Raw genomic sequence first — 19,898 nt, forward strand, 5'->3', positions numbered from 1 at the left:
GTTGGTACAGGGTGCTAATACATTTTTGGTAGATTTTGTATCAATTATTTGTGATGAATAATCTTATATTTTGGAAAGCATCCATAAAGTTTCATATAAAAAGAGAATAAAATAAGAAGAACTATCTTTTATTAGTTAAGTATTTAATTAATTGAATTATTCAGAAATAGGAAGTAGCACATTGTAATTGAAATGTAAAGCATTTTCGTTGAACTATATATTATTTAGGGCTGTCAATCTATAAAAATTTAATCAAAGTAATTTCAATTAATCACATATATAAATATTTGTTGAGAATGGTCTTAAAATAATCATTTAATACAGTATATGATTATACAGTATATAGTATAGAAATAGTTATATTTAAATAATTATAAATGTATATTAAATATTATCATTCAGATAATTAAAATGCATTGCATTATTGTGGCAGACAAGTGACGCATTAAGACAACACAAAATGTGGGTTTAGAAGTCAATAAATTGTTTATTTCCATATTTTATTACCACAAGCCTATAATTAGACTCGAGTCCACAGCAATCCATTTTACAATTTAATTCATCAGTCTGTCCAAGATAGACTTATTATAAGAGAGCATCTCACTTTGGTTGCATCGTGTCATAAACAAAAATGTTTTTAGGTTGATTTGTCAAGTTTAATGTAGTTTGAAACATATAAAAACAGGTCTCGAGATCCCTGCATTCGAAACTGAGCTGTGTCCAGCTGTGTTCAAACGCAAGAACATATTCTCATCTTCTGCTGTCGCTAGTGAATGTGGTTTATTGTCTGTACAGCAGCGAGCTGCATATATGGCAGAGTTTCACTTACTGCCCCCTGCTGAAACAGGTGACGCTTCAATTTTGAATTGCTACCATATTAAGAATATTCCTTAGTACAGTCCCAGGACATGATTGTGTAAATTAATTTTAAACCTGAATTTTTTATATAATTAATCGCAGTGAATCAACAGAATTAACAGTGATCTTCATGGTCAAATTACTCAGACCATTATATAAGATTCTGATCATACCACCCACTTCTAATATGAATGTACAAATGTGACACCACTGCACTGCCAGTAGATTCTTCATCACTTCTTCATGCCTGTATGGGGGAACTTACTCTTTCTGCATACTTCTCCCTCTTCCTCTTCCGCTCCTTCACCTTACTGCTCTCCTCCAGCTGCCACTTCTCTTCCTGCCGTAAACGCACTGAAACACAACCAAATCATCTAATTAGAGCACAGCAAACATTGCTAACTCACTCTGTCAATACCTCTTTTACAAAACATATGTTTTTATTATCCGTATGAGATCGTAATCGGAGTGGCATCTCACATTTTTTCTCCAGCTCCTCGTCATCCAGCAGCAGGCTGACCACCTCTTTGGGCTTCAGGGTGTCAGGTTTAAAGTTTCCTCCTGATATTACCATCCTCTGAATCTAAAGCACAGAACCCACAGCAGATAAAAAAAGAGCAATTGTTGAGATAGAGAATCTATAAATACCATCAGAAATGAAGAGAAAGAGGAGAAGGATCTTAAGGCCTCTGAAACATGTACTGACTATAATAATGTGTTGTTGATACAGGCGTGCTGAGATACATGTGACAGTTTAGAGCACTCATTACTGTGTACTTACAGTGTAATTAGCCATAACTACAACCTGACAATTACAAACATAGGCTACATTTTCCTTTAAACACACATCTGGACTCTGCAAAGACTCTTTTGAGATTTGACATTTTCATAAACATAGTTGTTCTAACTTAAATGTATAGCCTTTTGAGCCAAGGAAGCCACTCTAATGTGAAATCAACATCAATGAACTTACCAAATAGTGCTTTTGTCAAGCTGTGATTCTGAATAGTATCATGTACTATAACATGTACGATACCATGCACTTACTTCACTCTTTTCTTTGGCCCTCTGTAGGATGCGTTCCTCAATAGTGCCCTTGCAAATGAGCCGATAGACTGTGACCTGTTTGGTTTGCCCCAGTCTGTGGGCTCTATCCATAGCCTGCTGGTCAACTGTGGGGTTCCAATCACTGTCATAGAAGATCACCTGAGCAGAAAGACAGTGGCATCCTTATTTACGTGATATGAAAAACTCATACACACCCTTTTTGTTAGGTTTGGGGGGGGGGTTTCTCCCATTTTTCTCCCAATTTGGAATTCCCAATTCCAATGTGCTCTATCCTTGTGGTGGTGTAGTGACTCGCCTCAATCCGGGTGGCAGAGGACGAATCTCAGCTGCCTCTGCGCCTGAGACCGTTACCCACATATCTTATCACTTGACTTGTTGAGCTCGTTACCGTGGCGATATAGCACGTGTGGAGGCTTCACGCTACTCTCCACGGCATCCACGCACATCTCACCATGCGCCCTACCGAGAGCGAACCGCATTATAGCGATCATGAGGACGTTACCATGTATGACTCAACAAAAAAAAAGACCCACTAACCAAAAATTTCTGAATAGCTCTTTCCATATAACAGAGCAAGGACAGAGGGAATACTGTCAGTAAACAATGACTTACTGTCAGTTACTCACACATACTCTAGCTATCATAGTGGTTCAGAAGGCTTTGAATATAGCGTACCAGTCAAATGGACTGTTTTACTTTCTGCGTTCGTTGCATGGAAAAGAGCTGTTTGGATATTCTGCCTTAAATCTTATTTTGTGTTTCATAGAAGAAAATAATTCTGGGTTGGAATGAAATGTGGGTTAGTAAATGATAAGTGAAATATTCTTTTAAAGTCAAAGAGTTCAGCGGCTATTATAACATGAGTGCTAAATGTCTTAGTGTTCGTAAAATTTCAGAGGCAGGTCTCATGGACTCTGGAAGAGGGGGAATTTGATCTGGTAAACATGGTGTGCTGATAGGCTGTGGCCTCACCGTGTCTGCAGCTGTCAGGTTTATCCCTAGACCTCCGGCTCTGGTACTGAGAAGGAAGACAAAAATATCCGTCCTGCAAGGGGTAGGGGGAAGAGACCGGAACAGTAAGAGAAAGCAAATAAAGCAGAAGCAGAGCATGCTCTTTAAGGGGCCTGCCCAAACACCCATGATTTACACAGAGAGACATTCCAAAATAGAGCACACTCCTCTACAAAATAAAAACCAGAGACCATTGTATCCACATAGTGCTGGGCTAATGTAAACCAGAAACCTAGAGTAAGGAGGGAAGAAAGAAGACAGACAGAGAAAGAGAGAGAGAGAGAGTAAAACCCTCCTCGCCTGACAGCACCACCAGGGATGAGGAATTTATGGTTGGTGACATTTTGTAAAAACAAGCCCCAATTAGGCTTAAGAAGAGACAGACGCCTACAGACACTTACGCCTCCTGCCCAATCCTGGCTGTCAGACCCAGTGTTATATCATTAATGAAAACTAGAACAGACACTGCCTAAAAAAAACTAAAATGAAATATCTAAAACTAAACAAATACATTTTCATGAATCCAAAGCAAAATAAAATAAATGATAAATTACCATGAATTAATTTTAGATAAATTATATACTATACATTTTTAAACCTAAACAACTCACCTTCATTAAACATGAAAATGCTGCTAGATAGCAATTACACTAAATGGCCCAGAGAAATGTAACGACTAAACGTATTTAAACAACTTCACAGTTAACACATTCATTTTGTGCATCGCAAAAATACTTAAATTAAAATAAAATCTAAATCTACTGAAAAACCAAAACTGAAACTAGAAAAATTTTATATATATATATCACGCTCTTTTAGGGGCCTGCCCAACCACCCAGTTTTACACAGAGAGACGTTCCAATATAGAGCACACTCCTCTACAAAATAAAAACCAGAGACCATTGCATACACATAGTGCTGGGCTAATGCAAAACGTGTATATATATATGTGGAGCGGAGGGGGGGGCGCGGCCGATCAGAATATCGCGCGCCCGGTCCCCAATCGGCCTGATGAGGCGCGCGAGGGATAAAGGCGGCCGGTGACGATGGTTCGAGAGAGGGAGAATTATGGGCATGTCCGTCGTGTGTGTTTGTTTATGTGTTTTGGTTTAAGTTTTCATTAAATTATCATTTATATTGACAAGCGGTTCTCGCCTCCTCCTTGCCCATCCTTGAGTTATTTTACAATATATATATATATATATATATATATATAATAAAATAAAAATAAAACTAACAATCGTTGATTGAAAACTAATGATCACAAATTAAATGCACAAACTGAAAGAAAAAGAAAACAAAACAACTAAATTAATACTTCAACACATAACCCTGGTCAGCCGAATGCCACCATCTTCGTACTCACAGGTTAAAAACTCACCGGCTCTGAAAGTCAGCCACCATGTCCCGCCTTTCCGAAATTTTGGATGAACCGTCCAGTCGCATGTAGGTATGCTTACGGTACACCATGTACTCCTGTGGAACAGAAACATTTAAATATTTAAAATAAGTAGAAGAAAATGTAAACTCAAGCAGGTAAACAAGTCAATCATATGAATTGGTTGTGTATATTTCACCGTTATCCTCCTAAATCTGCAGGGCTAGTTTTCATACATTTCCTCCTTCAACCTTAACACAAATCCTTGAACCCTCATTACCAGTGTAGATTCATTTCATGGCTGGCAGAGACTAAGAAATAATCCCTAACCCCTTTTCTCAGCTGACCTCGCACTCTCTTACACCACCCAGAGTGAAGCCTCATCCCACATACAGGCTTATGACTCTATTGGACTGCCTCCCAAAAGCACATCTGGACTCTATGAAATGAGCATTAGCACTCTCTTTGACATTAAACTGCTTTGATTAGGACTTTGTTCCAGCCTAAAGTAACATTAGATCACAAATCCAAACTCACTATCCAGCTGTAAGTAACAAATGGGACCATCTTAAAACTGTATTACACTATTGAGAATTGAACTCCTGGCTAACAGAGTGGTGCTGAACGTAACATGATTTAGGCCTCAATTTCCTTGAGACTTAGGAACTGTGCCTGGAATAAATTTAAACCCACCTCAACTTGGAGTCGATCTGTTGAACTCACAATAAATAACTACATTTGACCATAAACCTCAAGAGAGTCTGCTTAGACTGACACAATATCAAAGGAGAAAGAAGATGGCCATCTAAGTTTATTGCACAGAATACTATGCTGTAGCATCTAAAAAGCTAAAATGCCAAACAGTATTTGCTGTAATACAACATAATGATGATGACATCAATGCCCACTTCCAAGCTGCACTGCCCTGATGGCATGCAAGAATGAACAGTGTCAAACACACTGAAGAAAAGAAAGAAAAAAGGAAAAAAACTGATGTTAATGACTACATTACATTACAATCAGTATATATCCCCCCCCCCAGCTAAATCTAAGAAAGAGATTTGAAATTGACTGCAGCTGGCTCTTTTAATGACTTGGTAAGCCAAATGAGATAATAGAAAATTTGTCATTGCATGACTTCATTCAATGATCATATTACGGTATCCTCCCATATTACAGTCACAGGGGATACATAGCAAATATTAAAGAGTATTGTTTTGTATTACCAAACAGTCAGTGTGTTTACATACGCTGTTATTATCAAGATACAGTGGGTTTTTGCATAATGGAGTTTTAGCCTTCATCTGTCTGTTCAAGTATACATGACACAATGGAAAATCGAATGTTTAAAGGAAATCTGTCAGCTGAGAAAGAACATCAGTAATACTTCTTTTGAGGGGTATACCTCTGAGACAGATTCGAGACAGATATACTGTAAATCCAAACACTCAAACCACCTCTGTTTGAGAGACACATTGAAGTAGCATGTGTAAATGGAATGTGCTTATTCAAATGGATAGCAATATGAATTAGCAGGAATTGTTTGAATTGTTGTCTCTATATTACAGGTGGGTGAAAGGAAAAGGGTTGGAATGGTTATGCCAGCATAAAAGTCATTTCAGAGGTAGATCAAGTTTTGAAATTGTGATGAAAGATTGCGAAGACAAATTTTTTTTCCTTTGGAATGACGTGCACAGACGAATCTTTCACAATATGTCCAGGAATGTGTATCAAGTAGGTAAAGAGGGTCCATTTTGATTTCAATGTTGACTTTAATATAAAGTGGAGATAAAATATAATGTGGACATATACATGACTATGCCAAAATTAATGGTCACTTAAAGCTAAAGGTTGCTGCCATGTTTTTCCATGATTAACATTTCCTATAGACCAACTACTACTTCACAAAAAAAGGAAGTCAAGTCTACGAAATAAGCCAAACAGGGTCTCTCAGCCTTTAGAAAGCTTGCCATGGAAAAAGGAAAAATTAATCAGAAGGAATTTCTATTGACTGTGTTTCTAGACTACGAGTGGCGTAACCAAGAGGGCATGGAACAGCACTTGTTATGTAGGACTATAAGCTGCCTGTGTTGACAATGTTATCGGAAGCTTCTAGATTTAGTTCCATGTTTTGCTTGCTGCAGAACATGCAGCAAACAACAGTGTGCCTTTGGAAAATGTTTCTCGCAGTTATCTTCTCTCAGCCTTTGTCCAACTACAACAATATGGAGCTATTTAATGCCAAACATTCCCTTCACAATGGTTGATAAAATTCCCCAACTCTTTGAGTGTTAATCACACAAATAAAAAACAAAGTAGAAACAAGATGTCAATAAACACATGTACAGCATGAACCCAAAAATTATAAAGTATTCGGTACAGGAAAACATGAAGGAAAGGTTGAAGTTTGTAAAAGTAAAACATGTGACGATGACAATGTAGGGTAACAATCCAGTTGTGTCATGTTCATAGACCCCACAGCAGTCAGTCACTGACAGTGAGAAGTTCCTGGAAGTGCTCACCTCTAAAAGGTCAATCATGCGGGTCATCTGAGAGTAGATGAGAACTCTATGGCCTTGAGACTTCAGTCGAGTCAGCAGCAGGTCTAGAGTATGAAGCTTCCCACTCTCTGTGATCAGAGACTCTTTGTCTGAAGAACAAAGATGAGAAAAACATTTCAAAACACTGAGAAATGAAAAAGAATGTGTAAATTTGCGAGATCAAACTTAATCCCATAATGTCAGAATTAAACTGATTATTTAAGTAAAAGTAAAGAATAGGTTTCCAATGACTTTTTTTCCGCATCTACTTATAAAGGGTTTTGATATAATTTTAAACAGATTGCAATTTTCAGAAAGAGCAATTTAAAGTTGCTAAAATATATTCGAACAAATCATAACAACAATAAAAATCTGTACTCAGTATACTTTAAAAGATTTTAATAACTTTCATACATATTGAGAGCTGGAAATCACAATTTTAAACTTCTCTGATAAGTTTACATTGAATGTGGGAACCTTGAAACACATTTTTAGTTGTTAGTATGAGTTGAAAATAATTTTCTGGGGTAATCCACATCATCACTGATTCTAATAAAGTTTTCAATATTATTTTAAAATAGGTCATCAATTATGTATGAACTCAACTCATTTGATTGACATTCACAGATAGGAATATTTAGTGCCAATGGACAATCAATGCTGTCAGCCAAACAGTGCTTACAAAAGAGGAAGCACGGGCTTCCCATTGTTGACTGGCGCAACCCCTGACCCCAAGGTCAACTCATGGGGGGAGGTTAAATGACCCCGGCAGTCATGGGCACTCAGAAAGTGATTATACACACAAAGTGAGGAGGCTGTTAGAGCAATCTAGAGATCCCTAGAGAGAGTTTGAGGCCTGCTGGTCAAGTTTTAGACCATACAGAAAGTGTGTCAAACCCATGGCCAACATGACCATGTTGTTGTTACCACATCATGTCCATGCTAATGTGAACCATCGCTGAACCCTGACTCAATGCCCCATATCCCTGAGAAGGTCACATGTGTTACCTTTAATTGAGTGGTGGAGAATGGCTTAAATTAGACCATACAGCCAAGAATTCCAAATCCAACGTGTTGATGATTGACAAGATAATGACCACATAGATCTAATTTATTCCATACTGAATCTTTGCTCTTAAGGCAGTGGCTCCTAACCCTGTTCCTGGAGGCCCCCCAACACTACAAACTTTGGATATCTTCCCAATCAAACACACCTGATTGAACTCATCAGCTTGTTAGTGGAGACTCCAAAACCTGAATTGGGTGTGTCAGAAAAGGGAGATTTACAAAATGTGCAGTGTTGAGGGGCCTCCAGGAACAGGGTTGGGAACCACTGCTCTAAGGTATATATATTTATATATTTAGAGGAAGGACATTTCTGTTTGAGGGCAAAGCATGTGACTATATATATTTGATCACCCATTGCCATCCAATTCTGAAAAGTTGAGATTTGTTGGTATATTTGGCAATATAATGGGCAAAACAATTTGCAAACAGAGTTGATTCAGTGTTCTTTCACTAATCATGAAGAAATTCCACATCCCTCTGCTTAATCTGCAGCAATTAGTTATTTTCAGATATAAAAAATGTCCTTTGAAAGTTCCAAACATGAGATTACAATAGGTCATCTTTAGTTTGAGATTCCAATAGGTCTTTAGTTTGATCCAACTCTCAATTACAGTAAATACCTTTCTCAACTATTTGAAAAATAAATACTTTAGCAAACATATTTTCTTCTGTTAAACTATCGTTTCTAGGCTCAACTTAATGCCTTGAATTTAAATATTTTCTAGCGATTCACTGTTGTTTGCAGCCGAGTTTGCAAACCAATGGAAATCTACTAAATTGAACTGGTTACAGATCCACACTGATCATGCATAATGATTATACATTATATACTACACTACACAACTTTCAGACCACTAAAGATGACTTCAAGTCTCACATTTTGCATCAAGACATTTCCAGCTGATTTACATGTACATGTCTAAAACAACAGTATACCACAGTGTTAATTGCAATGGTTTCTTTTGCAAAAAGTTGAGGTTTTAGGCTCTTGACTGACTGAAGGCTGGCTTCACAAAGAGAACAGGGTATGCCATACACTGTTCCCCAAAGAGCTCTAATCTAATGAGTCTGGCGTCAGAGGGATGACGGCGAGGCTTAGAGCTGCCAGATCCCGCTTTATGAAGCCCTTTAAAGACTGCTGGATGGAGATGTGGTCTAGGGGAATGGTGTGACCCATTGGTTCTGCGCTTTGTGTCATACCCACAACTCAAAGGCAACGGCACCACTGAGTCTCCTCTGTCATTTCTTTTCCAATCTTATCAAATCCCCCCACACGTCCTATTTCACAAGTCTGAGGAGCTGTGCAATTACTTCATTTTCTCTTTCCGATTTAGCGCATTACTTCATCAAGTCCTTTTGCCAGTTCGTAGACATGCTTATCAATCACAACTAATCTCCAAAGAAATACAATTTCAGAGGAAAATAAAAGGACGGTTTTAGCTGCTCAATTGAAGTCAGAGTAATGAAAGTTAGAATGAAAATTCATAGAGGACAGCTTGATATATTTTCAGGATATGTTCCAACTCAATTGCCAAACAAGGGGATCTCAAAGGTACCAAGTGCTGTTCCATTATGATTTCTGATATCAACCCAACCCACCTGCTGGTGGCAAACCTTCAAGAGGTCCTTTCCAGGCTCCTCATCTCTAATCCAATCCCTCCTATCCAGAACTCAGGTTTGACCCAAGAGTGACCCAATTTAAAAAGCTGCCAAAGAGTCCTGGACAAGCTAATTAACACAGGCACTTAATTGCTCTTCCGCTGTTTGCTAATTTCATTAAAGCGATCACAGCTTTATGGCCGGTTCTTCCGGCAAAGGGACTGTGGATGGCAGCACATGTACTGGCCAATGCTCTGTTGTCCTCCATGCTATAAGATCATCTTTGTTTACTGATGCCCCGGACTAGTAGCCAACACCTAAACATGGGCACAGTGCCAGGGGGTGAGGCCAGTTTCTGTTTTGCCACAAACAATATCTGTTTTCCCACTCTATGACACTTCTCAAACCCTCGCAGAAGTGAAAGTGTGAAAATGTAGATGACTGCACCTTAAAAACAGGGCAGAATTGTTCAGAGAAATTACATAATCATGTGACATAAAATTAAGTCCGAAACTTAACTGCAGAAGGTGCTTCTCATTTGAATATGACACTCAAGACAAAACTCAAGGACCAGCCGCTGATAAGATGGTTTTATGTATCACATTCATGTTTTACAGGTAAGAATTGGAAAGCGACACATCTGCCACAAATTATATGTTTACAGAACCTGACAACAGTTAAGCTGTCGTATATAGCTTATACTTACCAGATTCCACCTGAACTCTGAGATCAAACCCACATGAGTATAGTGGGTGAAATATGAGACCACATTTTCTCCCTTACACAAAAAGGCAGAGAACAAGCAGGCTAAAATGCTCCCTCTGCAGTCCAGAAGGAGAAGTGCATCATGGAGGGGAGGTTGACATCATCTCAAAAGGTGTCAACATGATAGTCTTAGCTTTAAATCTGCTAAACCATAATGGTATGACAGACGTTTGAAAGCACAGATGTATGGGTACCGGTGCTGGATTGAAGGAGAAACACCTAAGTGAAGTCTGGGGGGTTTTTTCACATCCAAAAAAGCAGGGCCAGGGAGCAGATCACAAACAATTATGCAGTGACTGTTGCTTGGACCCAAAATCAAAAAGGCCAGAAATATTTCCGGCCATTTTGCTGGAGTGCAGAGATTCTTTGAAAGAACAGGAAGGGAAAGCAAAGTTTCCCACAGGCTGTCTGTGAGCAGAGCTTTGCAGCCTCTCTCTATTTCAAAACAACAGCTCAAAGCTACACTCCAATCAATGAACAATGAATCAATGCACAGAGCTATTGTAAGTGAAAGTTCTGTCCTTCTGTGCTCTGATCTCTAATTAGTGTCATATGAGAAGTAATGCAGCAATATGCTAACATATCCATGTGGATGGGTGGTCTTGCAGATACTGACTGTGTCAAAAAATATGTGCTATTTGAGTACAAGTACATGGGATTAAGTGATGATGGGAAAATACTGAAAGTGTTTACACACTGTGAAGAGGGCAGAGGTGAATATGCTTCCATCATAGGTGCACCAACACAACATTTGCTTTTGTGGTTCTTTCAAATATCTGGAGAAAATTAAATACACAATCTAATGGAATTTGGATTTAATCTTTGGTCTCTCCAATTCATCTTAATTTTACTCCTCGTTTATATATATATATATTAAAATCAAATACATGAATTATTTAAAATATTTCTATACTTTATTGCTGTAATTTATATTGCATGTAACATACACAGCATCTAAACCCTCCACCAGTCTCTAAATAGAGGTTTGGGCTTAAAGTTCTGTTAGCCAGTGGTGAGACCGCCAGCATACTTCAATGATTTTGCCCAGTCCTGTCTCATTTCCTTCCCTGGGTACAGTATGACTCTGAGAAAATAGGAAAAGTGCATACTGAAACCCCTTAAGCCTGTGAATGAACATTAAGAGTGATACACACACACACACACACACACACACACACATTCAAAGCGCTTGCCTAACACTGTGCAGAAACAATGTCCAATAGTTCAGTTTCCTTTCTTTGTCCCCCCTCCCAACTTCACAAGTACTCCCAGACCTCTTTCTCTTACCCAGTCTGCGTCCAGCAATTACTGGAAAGCACACAAACATATACCTGCACAAAATTCATGCAGCGGGCTGCAATAATTGCACGATCGATGTAACGATTCTTCTGATCTGCAAAGTAGTCTCAAAGGGATAGTTCACTCAAAAATTCTAAATCTATCATCATTTACTCACCATCATGTTGTTTCATGTTGCTGAATTACTTTTTTTCTTCCATTTAACATAGAAAGAAGTGTTAGTCAGAATGAAAGGATCAGTCACCATTCACATTCATAGTATGGATAAAATGCTACAATGAAAGTGAATGGTGACTGAGGCAATTCCGGACATTCTGCCTAACATCTCCTTTTGCGTTTCAAGAAAGAAAGTCATACTATACTTTTAAATGTCCCCTGGCTCTATTCCTATCTCTCTGTCCTTGGGACAGCACTGCCATGCTATCCATGTGACAAATAGCTATACATTGGTGCTAAAACACTGACAGTGACTGAGTGGTGCACCGGACCTCAGACATGATTGCAGGAATGGCCTTTTCCGTGACCTCCACCACTGTCCCATGGGTCTCCATCTCTTTTTAGCCACTCAGGGCTAAAGGTGGCAGCCTCTACTGCTGATATAACAAATGCAATTTTCTTTGATTGAAATGCTCTCTGGCCCCTGGAATGCAGTGTTACCATGCGGCCCCAAGGGCCTAAAGTCTAGCTGTAAGGAACTGGGAGTTCTGTGTGTGCAAGTTGGTTTGTGTTGTATCTGATAGAGGGAGTTGTCTTTGTGAGGGCATTACACATTTTAATATGATTAAGACTTCCTCTTGAGACACTCAAAACCTTTATAAACAAATCAATGAACGGTGAGAACATGCTTTGTCTTAAATAAAAATGCCTATGCAAGGACAATAGCCGGATACAAACTTCTTGGAAAAATGAAGTACCACGCAAGCGATTACATTTTACACACAAGCAAACATATCAAATACACACACACACACACATTTGCTTAGCGATCTAAATGTGGGAATGCCAATATAAATATGAATATATATAAATGTATATAAAGCTAGTTATAATTACTAGCCCTAGAAGAAATCTTTCTGCATTTTTAGAATTGAAAGTGAAGTATGTAATTTATTCTGTTAAAATACTTTCTCCTATCCCAACTTAAAATGCTGAGACAATAATTAGACTATAAGTAAGCAGTTCGTAGGCTGATTCCAAGCCTACGTAGGCTATGTCAAGTCCCAGGGTCCCTGTGTATACAGGTCTGAAGTCAACACAAATATTGCCAAAATTGACTTTCACTGACATTTCAATATATTTTTATAAACGATTCTTTATAATTTTTTATTACAAAATGTCTGTGATGATCCTGTCTGTATGAAGGTATGAGCTGCGGAATACACAGAAGAGCTGAAGAATATACAGATAGCAACTGAGGCAAATTAGTAATATGTTTACATTGCAGTCTAGAGGCATGTTATGAAATAGAGGCAACAATTATGACATATTTTTATACAGTCTGAGTGTTATTAATTTAACATCCTATGTGCATTTCCAGGTTAATTGTATACCACTCCATTATGTTATAAATATAACTGACGTCTGAATAAATTAGCAAAATGATTGTGAGCGAAATTAAGCTGTCAATTGAAAGAAATTACTTAATGAAAGAAAAATTATATTTTGGCTCTGGTAGTTAAACAGAAGTATTACCTTTTAAGATTTATAAATGGAAACCAAAATGTTGACGGTTTTGCCGTATACACAGCGCAGCACACTGAAAGTTTAAAGCATTTTAGTCACAAAAATGGCGGTGCTCTCATACATTGACGTCAAATGAAACAGGTCAATGTTTGTTTTATTTAGACCATTTATTTATTTATTATTTTAATTGAGCATGTCACCAAATGATTTATCAGATTTAGTTGAGTCAGATCAGATTTTTCTATACTTTTTGGGATATTTGTTCCCCTAAACTACAGCAAGGTACATACATGCAAACAAAGAACTTCCCCTACCTGGAATCCTTATAAAGGACCAGCCGTGTCTTGGCTGCAGAGCCATGACGCCCCCTGGGCTCTGAGGGAGGAAGGACTGAGAGCGCTGAGCCCATGCACAAGCCAGCTCAGGGGAGCCATACAGGAAGCACTGCTTAGCAATGAGACTCCAACCATCACGTATTAATCTCCATTCATACTCGGCACTCCGATCCACACAGTAGCGTTCCATGGGAACTGAAGTTACCTAGGGGAAGAAGAAAATCCCTTAGTCAATACCTCTGAGGCTGTTTCCACAATCAAACATGGCAACTGCAAATAACCTTCCATTCAGTTAATTGGTTTGTATTTCTCTATATATTCTTTTTGTTGATACAAATCATTCAACAAATTAGACCTCAAGGGGAGAGTGGAGTAATTTTTACATTGCAAAAAAGCACGTTCTTGCCTAGTGCATTTGTCTTGTGTGCCAGTAAAAGAATCTGAACATCTTTAAAAACATGCTTTTACTTTAGAAGCAAAATAACACAATAAGATAGTAAGTCTTGCTGTCAGAAAACAAGACTTTAACAAGACACCCAACAATTTAAAGTCTGTCATCATTTACTTACCATCAAGTTGTACCAAACCTGGACGACTTTCTTTCTTCAGTGGAACACAAAAGGAGATGATAAGCAGAATGTTTAGTCTCAATTACCGTTCACTTTCATTGTTTGAATGGTGACTGATGATGACATTCTGCCTAACATCTCCTGCTGTGTTCCATGGTAGAAAGAAAGTCATAAGGATTTCAAACAACATCAGTGAGTAAATGATGACAGACTTTTCATTTTTGGATGAACTATCTTAATATAAAAATTTTTTTGCAAAAGGGGCAAGATTTAATAAAAATGCATAATTCTGTCATCATTTACTTACCCTTATGTCATCGAAAACTCATTTGACTTTCTTTTTTCACGGAACACAAATGAAGATATTTCAATAGAGATATTATATCTGTTTGTCCACACAATGCAAGTTAATGGTGACCAAATTTTTAAGCTCCAAAAATGACAAAGACAGCAAAAAAATATACATAAGACTCCAGAGGTTTAATCCATGTGTACTGAAGAGATACAATCAGTTTTGATTGAGAACTTACCAAAATGTAACTTCTTTTTACTATAAACTAGCCTCCTTGGCGATCATGATTTCAAGCTTGATCACGCTTCTAGAGCTCTGCACATGCGTCAAGTGCAAGGAAGTTTAATCAACCTTGAAATCATGATCCTCGATGTACAGTGAAAAAAAAAAAAAAAGAAAACAGTTATATTTTGGTCTGTTCTCACCAAAAATCAAATAAATCGCTTAAGAATACATATATTAAACCACTTGGGTCTTATGGATTACCTTTATGCTGACTTTATTTACTTTTTTGAAACTTGAAATTTTGGTTACCATTCACTTCCATTAAATGGACAAAAAGATCTCATATCTCCATTAAAATATCTTTCTTTTGTGTTCCTCGAAAGAAAGTTTGAGTTACGAGTTTGAGATGACAAGTTTAAATGATGAGAGAATGTACATTTTTTTATTTAAAAAGTAAAATTGTGATAGTTTGATCGTTTTGATAAAGATTAGTAAAAAATATATATTGTTTTAAGCGTAGACCTCACTAAATTGTGGTAGATTTCTCTGAAAACCCAACGGAATATCATTTTTCAGAATACGGAATAAAATAAATCTACACCAACACCAAAAACATCTTGTTTTAAGGATGTTTAGACATTTTTCTAGGAAAACAAAAGTAATAAACTGATTAAGAAAATCATTTTTTGTAATGCAGTTATCAGAAGCACACACATGCATGCACAACCCTGTCTTTCTGACATTTTGTTCGAACCCCGCTGCTCTGGCAGGAAAGTGTGGCAGAGGTCACTGGTGCTAACAGCGCTAACAGGCCTTTGAGTAACAGATGACCATTTCCTGTATGATTCACACCACTCAAAATCCCTTCCATTCTCTGATTCTGTTTTCCCTGCAATCTCTCCCTCTCACTCTCTTTATCCCTCTTTTAGTTTCACTGAGAATTTTATGGCCTGCTGACAAGCGGATGATATTATCTTCCTTTTAATTCTTATCTCTAATGAAAAACAGCTCAGCTTGGCTGGGCTTCTAGTTTTGTAGTGAACAGCTGACCAACAGGAGGACAAACACGCAGATGTGGCCTTACAAAGCCAATGAGGTCAAGAGTCCCTCATGAATAAAAAGAAAAAAGGCTACTAATCTCTCTTATCACTTTCCCACAGTGCCCATATGCCCCTAGTGCCTAGGGGCTGGTGCCAACTCAGTGCCAATTCTCACAGCACAGTCATGAGGCCAGACACAACCAGACTCTCAGAACAGGGAAAATGCAAATATATCATGCTCATACTCATATTAGCCAAGTTAACAGCAGATGTTTGAAGAAAAAGAAAACAGTTCATCATACATGACTGAACCATTGCCATTGTAGATAAGTTTAAATACAACCACATTGGTCACAGATAAAAGATTGATGTCTTGACAAGCCTAATGTGATTTACGCCAGTACCCACATGTTCTGGTATCAAAATAATTTTCTGAACCTTGAATATCCTTCCTATCAACCAATCAGATTTTAAATTTAGGGTTACGGTTAGGCTTTGGGGCTTGAAAAATATCCTTATCAAGCTTTTTTCCCTTTGATGTAAGGGGCAGGTCAAAAAAATGGTTGCATTTTTTTAACCTACTTGTACTTGGTCACTTCAAGCGTCTTATTCATTGGATTGCTATCCAATTGGCTATGCACGTTCCATTTACACTTTGCCACATATATGTCTCTCTGCAAATCAATATAAGTTATTTCTACTACTCCTATGTTATTCACAAATATAACACTTCAATGATGATGCAAATGCCAGGAAGCTAATTTTTTCAGTACTTATAAAACTACAAACAGAAAGCGGTATAAATGATTAGAAAATAGTAGTACAAAACCAAATGTTATGGTGCCACATTTTCTTAAAATGCTCCTAAACTTCCATATGCTGACGCAGTTCGATTTAAGTGGACTGAAGTTTACATATATGTGGCCTGAACAACCAGTTGCACTTACAATTGGATGAGTTGGGTATTGTATGCATTGAGTGATCGGATTGCCATCTATCTCGAATGTATCATGAACGGCATTAAAACTTGGTCTTTTCACAATCAGATATAGAACAGTAAAAACGCATGAAGTGACCAAGTGTAAATACTCGTGTGACAAAGAGGAGGGCGGGCGGGGCCGGGCCGTGACTAAACACGCCCCCAATAGGGCTAATCAGCCGAGGAGAGAGAGAGCCACTTGCAGCTGCAATGTGTGCGTTTGTGTTGTGTGTCTTTTTGTTTTATTAAATATTACTTTGACTGTTCAGCCGGTTCCACCTCCTCCTTACCCATTTTAACCTTGTTACAACTCGCTTTGATAGGAATGTTATTTTAGGACCAGCAAAGGATGTCGTAAGTCTCGACTACCATGTTACCATGATACGCAGATTTAAAATATCTTGAGAATATCCCAAAATTTGAAAGTGATGTGGTTTTGGTGGGCCGCAAATTCACAGCCAGAGAAGCAGCCCTTAACCAAGGCCTCTGATTTCTCACTGGTGGGCTTGTGTTGTTTGGATACTCTCCACCAGGGTCATGATCAACTGAGCAGAAGATCTGTCGGGGGTCAAAGAGGATAAATAAACCAGGCCCATAGTGCGGGCCACACAAGAAAGCAGGTCTTTTAATTTTGATAGCAAGTTTGTTTTTTATTCAGCAGGAGATCCCTGTCAGCAGCTGACCAACCACCAGTGAAAACCCACTTTGATTCTTTCAGTCACTTGCCAATTGAATCAAGTTACTGGATACAGAAAACACAGTTACTGGATATAGAAATCAGGGCTCCAATGGATTTAGTTCAAAACTCTGAACTGAGCAAATGTTCTGCCAGTTAATATTTTCCACTAAGATGTTTTTTTTTTAGAGAAAAGGTGTGTGTGTGGTTTACCCTGGGTGTGACGGTGAATAAAAACTTGGGTGGCTGAGAAGGTTGGCAGGGTCTGAACATGTGAGTGGAGGAGCGTCTGCTGCTGTGGATAAGCATGTTGGTGTGACAGACCATCCCTGGTCCTAAAGACGTGAATACCAAATCCTGCAGGACAGAAAGAAAAAGTCAATGTAGAGCATTACATATTATTCTACCGAACCGTGATTTGTCAAATTGTCAACACATATGACTGTGTGTGTGTGGGAGGGAGGGAGTTTTTAAGGACAGCATTTGAATTAGTTAAATAGACATACATGGACCTGCAGCACCTCCTAGTGATCTCCTTTCAGTCTACCATGAGTTCCTCCTAATCAAATGTAACCCCAATTCCCATCTCAATGGCTCCATTTGTCATAAGCCAAGAGCTCATAGCTGAAGTCATACCCTAAATGAGACCACAGTGGTAAGAGACCTCCAGACAGGGTCACAGCCAGAACTACGCCTTTAATGACCCACACGAATCATAAAGAGCAGCCTATATATCTGCCTGTTTCCTGCCAGCACTGACACAGATGACATGCATAAACAGACCTGTCCTCTTCATTTAGTGGAGACTGAGGACTAATGATGAATGAGGTGTGAAGGGCATGTGGGGAGGGAGAGAGAGAAAGTGTGAGAGAGATAGAAAGCAAGAAAGAGCTAAAGAAAAAAAAGGAAATAATGCAAGAAAGAGTGATAGAACAGAAAATAAAAAATTAAAGAAATAAAAAAATGAGTGAGTGAAGGAACAAAAGAGAGAAAAAGAAAGAAATTAAGCAAGAAAGAACGAGAATAAAAGAAAGAATAAGTGAATGAACAATACAAATAAAAGGGAACAAGCAAGAAAAAGCAAGAAAGAATGAAAGCAAGAAAGAAATCAAGCAACAAAATAGAAATATAAAAAAGAGTGAAAGAATAAGAAGGAATAAAAGAAAAGCAAGGAGGAAAGCAAGAAAATAAATAAAGGAAAATGAAATCAAGAAAGATATCAAGCAAGAACGAAAAATAAATAGCAAAAGAAAGCGACAGCAAGAACAAAAGGAGACCCAGAAAGAGTGAAAGAAAAATGACAGAAAGAGAATGAAACAAATGAAAAAGAAAGTAAAAATAGCAAGAGAGAAAGAATGCAAGAAACAGGGAAAGGAAAATCAAGAAAGAATTAAATAAAGTAAGAATAAAAGAGCAATAAAGAATGAAAGAAAGGAATAATGATTTCAAAAGCAAGGAAGGAAGAAAGAAAAAAGTAAAAAGCAACAAAATAAAGAAGAAAGAGAAGGAAAGAAAGAAAGAAGGAAAAGAAAGAATTAAGCAAAGAAAGCAAGCCAGAAAAAGAAGAAGTGTAGCTGTGGGGCAGACTCAGCAGGGGTGTTCGTGTCGCGAGAGTCTCAGTCTCAGCTGCACTCCCAGTCGTTTTAGAAACCATAGGCTGCTGGCGACACGGCTGAAAACTCTCGTCAAGATATCAATGACAGTGACCATGCAAACCAAATTTAGGCACCAAAATGACGCAAGCATCCGGACCATTCAATTTCTCATAGCTGAGGCCATAAATTGATTGATACAAAATTTATTAAATGCTAATTTCCATAAAACAAGCAAACACAGGCAAACTTAATTGGCACAGAGCACCTCTTTGATGAGAATGCTTTAGTTCAGATTCAGCTTTGGTCTCAAGAAATACATCCAAAAAACACTTTTCAAAAAACACAAGTTTAAATTTAGAGACTGAGAATGAGTTGTGCTGAGACTCCCCTTCTAAGCAATAACCTTCCCAAAGCAAACATAAAAGCTTGGTTTACAACATGAAATCTTAAAACCTCAAACAATCCAGTCCATCTGAGCCTTGCCGCTCAGTCTTCCATTAGCATGGGACAATATGCTGTTGAAAAATAATGGCACATTGCATATTCTTATTATTTGGAGAAAACTGAACTGCTCTTGATTGGAACACATGAGGGAGTCTGGGGAAGATTTCGAAATCTAAGAAAGAAGCGGGTGCTTTTGCAAGGAACACATCCAGCAACTATGGGTAAAGGTTCTTTGGGGTCTTAGCATGATGAGAATGTGGGCCTCTGAGTGCTTGATACTGGCCAGTCCACATTTCCAGAAGGGGGAGCGGTTTGTTGTCGAGTTCCCATTCTATGCCCCAGTGGCGCTAGGAGACGCTGTGTGGTGTAAGACCCGGAGTGGGAAGTGGATAATATTACACCTCAATCAGCACCTTTGAAAAACAAATTCCCCTGATAGTAGCTGTCGCATGCCAGCGCACCAATGTGTTTTAC

General features: G+C 38.3%; 1 protein-coding gene across 1 annotated transcript in view; it reads right to left on the minus strand.

The window, feature by feature from the left end:
• LOC127624052 (chromatin-remodeling ATPase INO80-like) overlaps positions 1 to 19,898 on the minus strand; it is a 54,196-nt gene that overhangs the window by 6,705 nt on the left and 27,593 nt on the right. The window contains exons 26-33 of the mRNA XM_052098669.1: positions 17,599 to 17,742; positions 13,584 to 13,809; positions 6,838 to 6,965; positions 4,319 to 4,413; positions 2,899 to 2,971; positions 1,906 to 2,064; positions 1,339 to 1,441; positions 1,124 to 1,212 (exon numbers count right to left, since the gene is read on the minus strand). Of these exons, the coding sequence (XP_051954629.1) occupies positions 1,124 to 1,212; positions 1,339 to 1,441; positions 1,906 to 2,064; positions 2,899 to 2,971; positions 4,319 to 4,413; positions 6,838 to 6,965; positions 13,584 to 13,809; positions 17,599 to 17,742 (1,017 nt within the window). The remainder of the gene's footprint in view (positions 1 to 1,123; positions 1,213 to 1,338; positions 1,442 to 1,905; positions 2,065 to 2,898; positions 2,972 to 4,318; positions 4,414 to 6,837; positions 6,966 to 13,583; positions 13,810 to 17,598; positions 17,743 to 19,898) is intronic.

Source organism: Xyrauchen texanus, chromosome 30, assembly GCF_025860055.1.
Source record: "Xyrauchen texanus isolate HMW12.3.18 chromosome 30, RBS_HiC_50CHRs, whole genome shotgun sequence".
Classification (NCBI taxonomy): Eukaryota; Metazoa; Chordata; class Actinopteri; order Cypriniformes; family Catostomidae; genus Xyrauchen; species Xyrauchen texanus.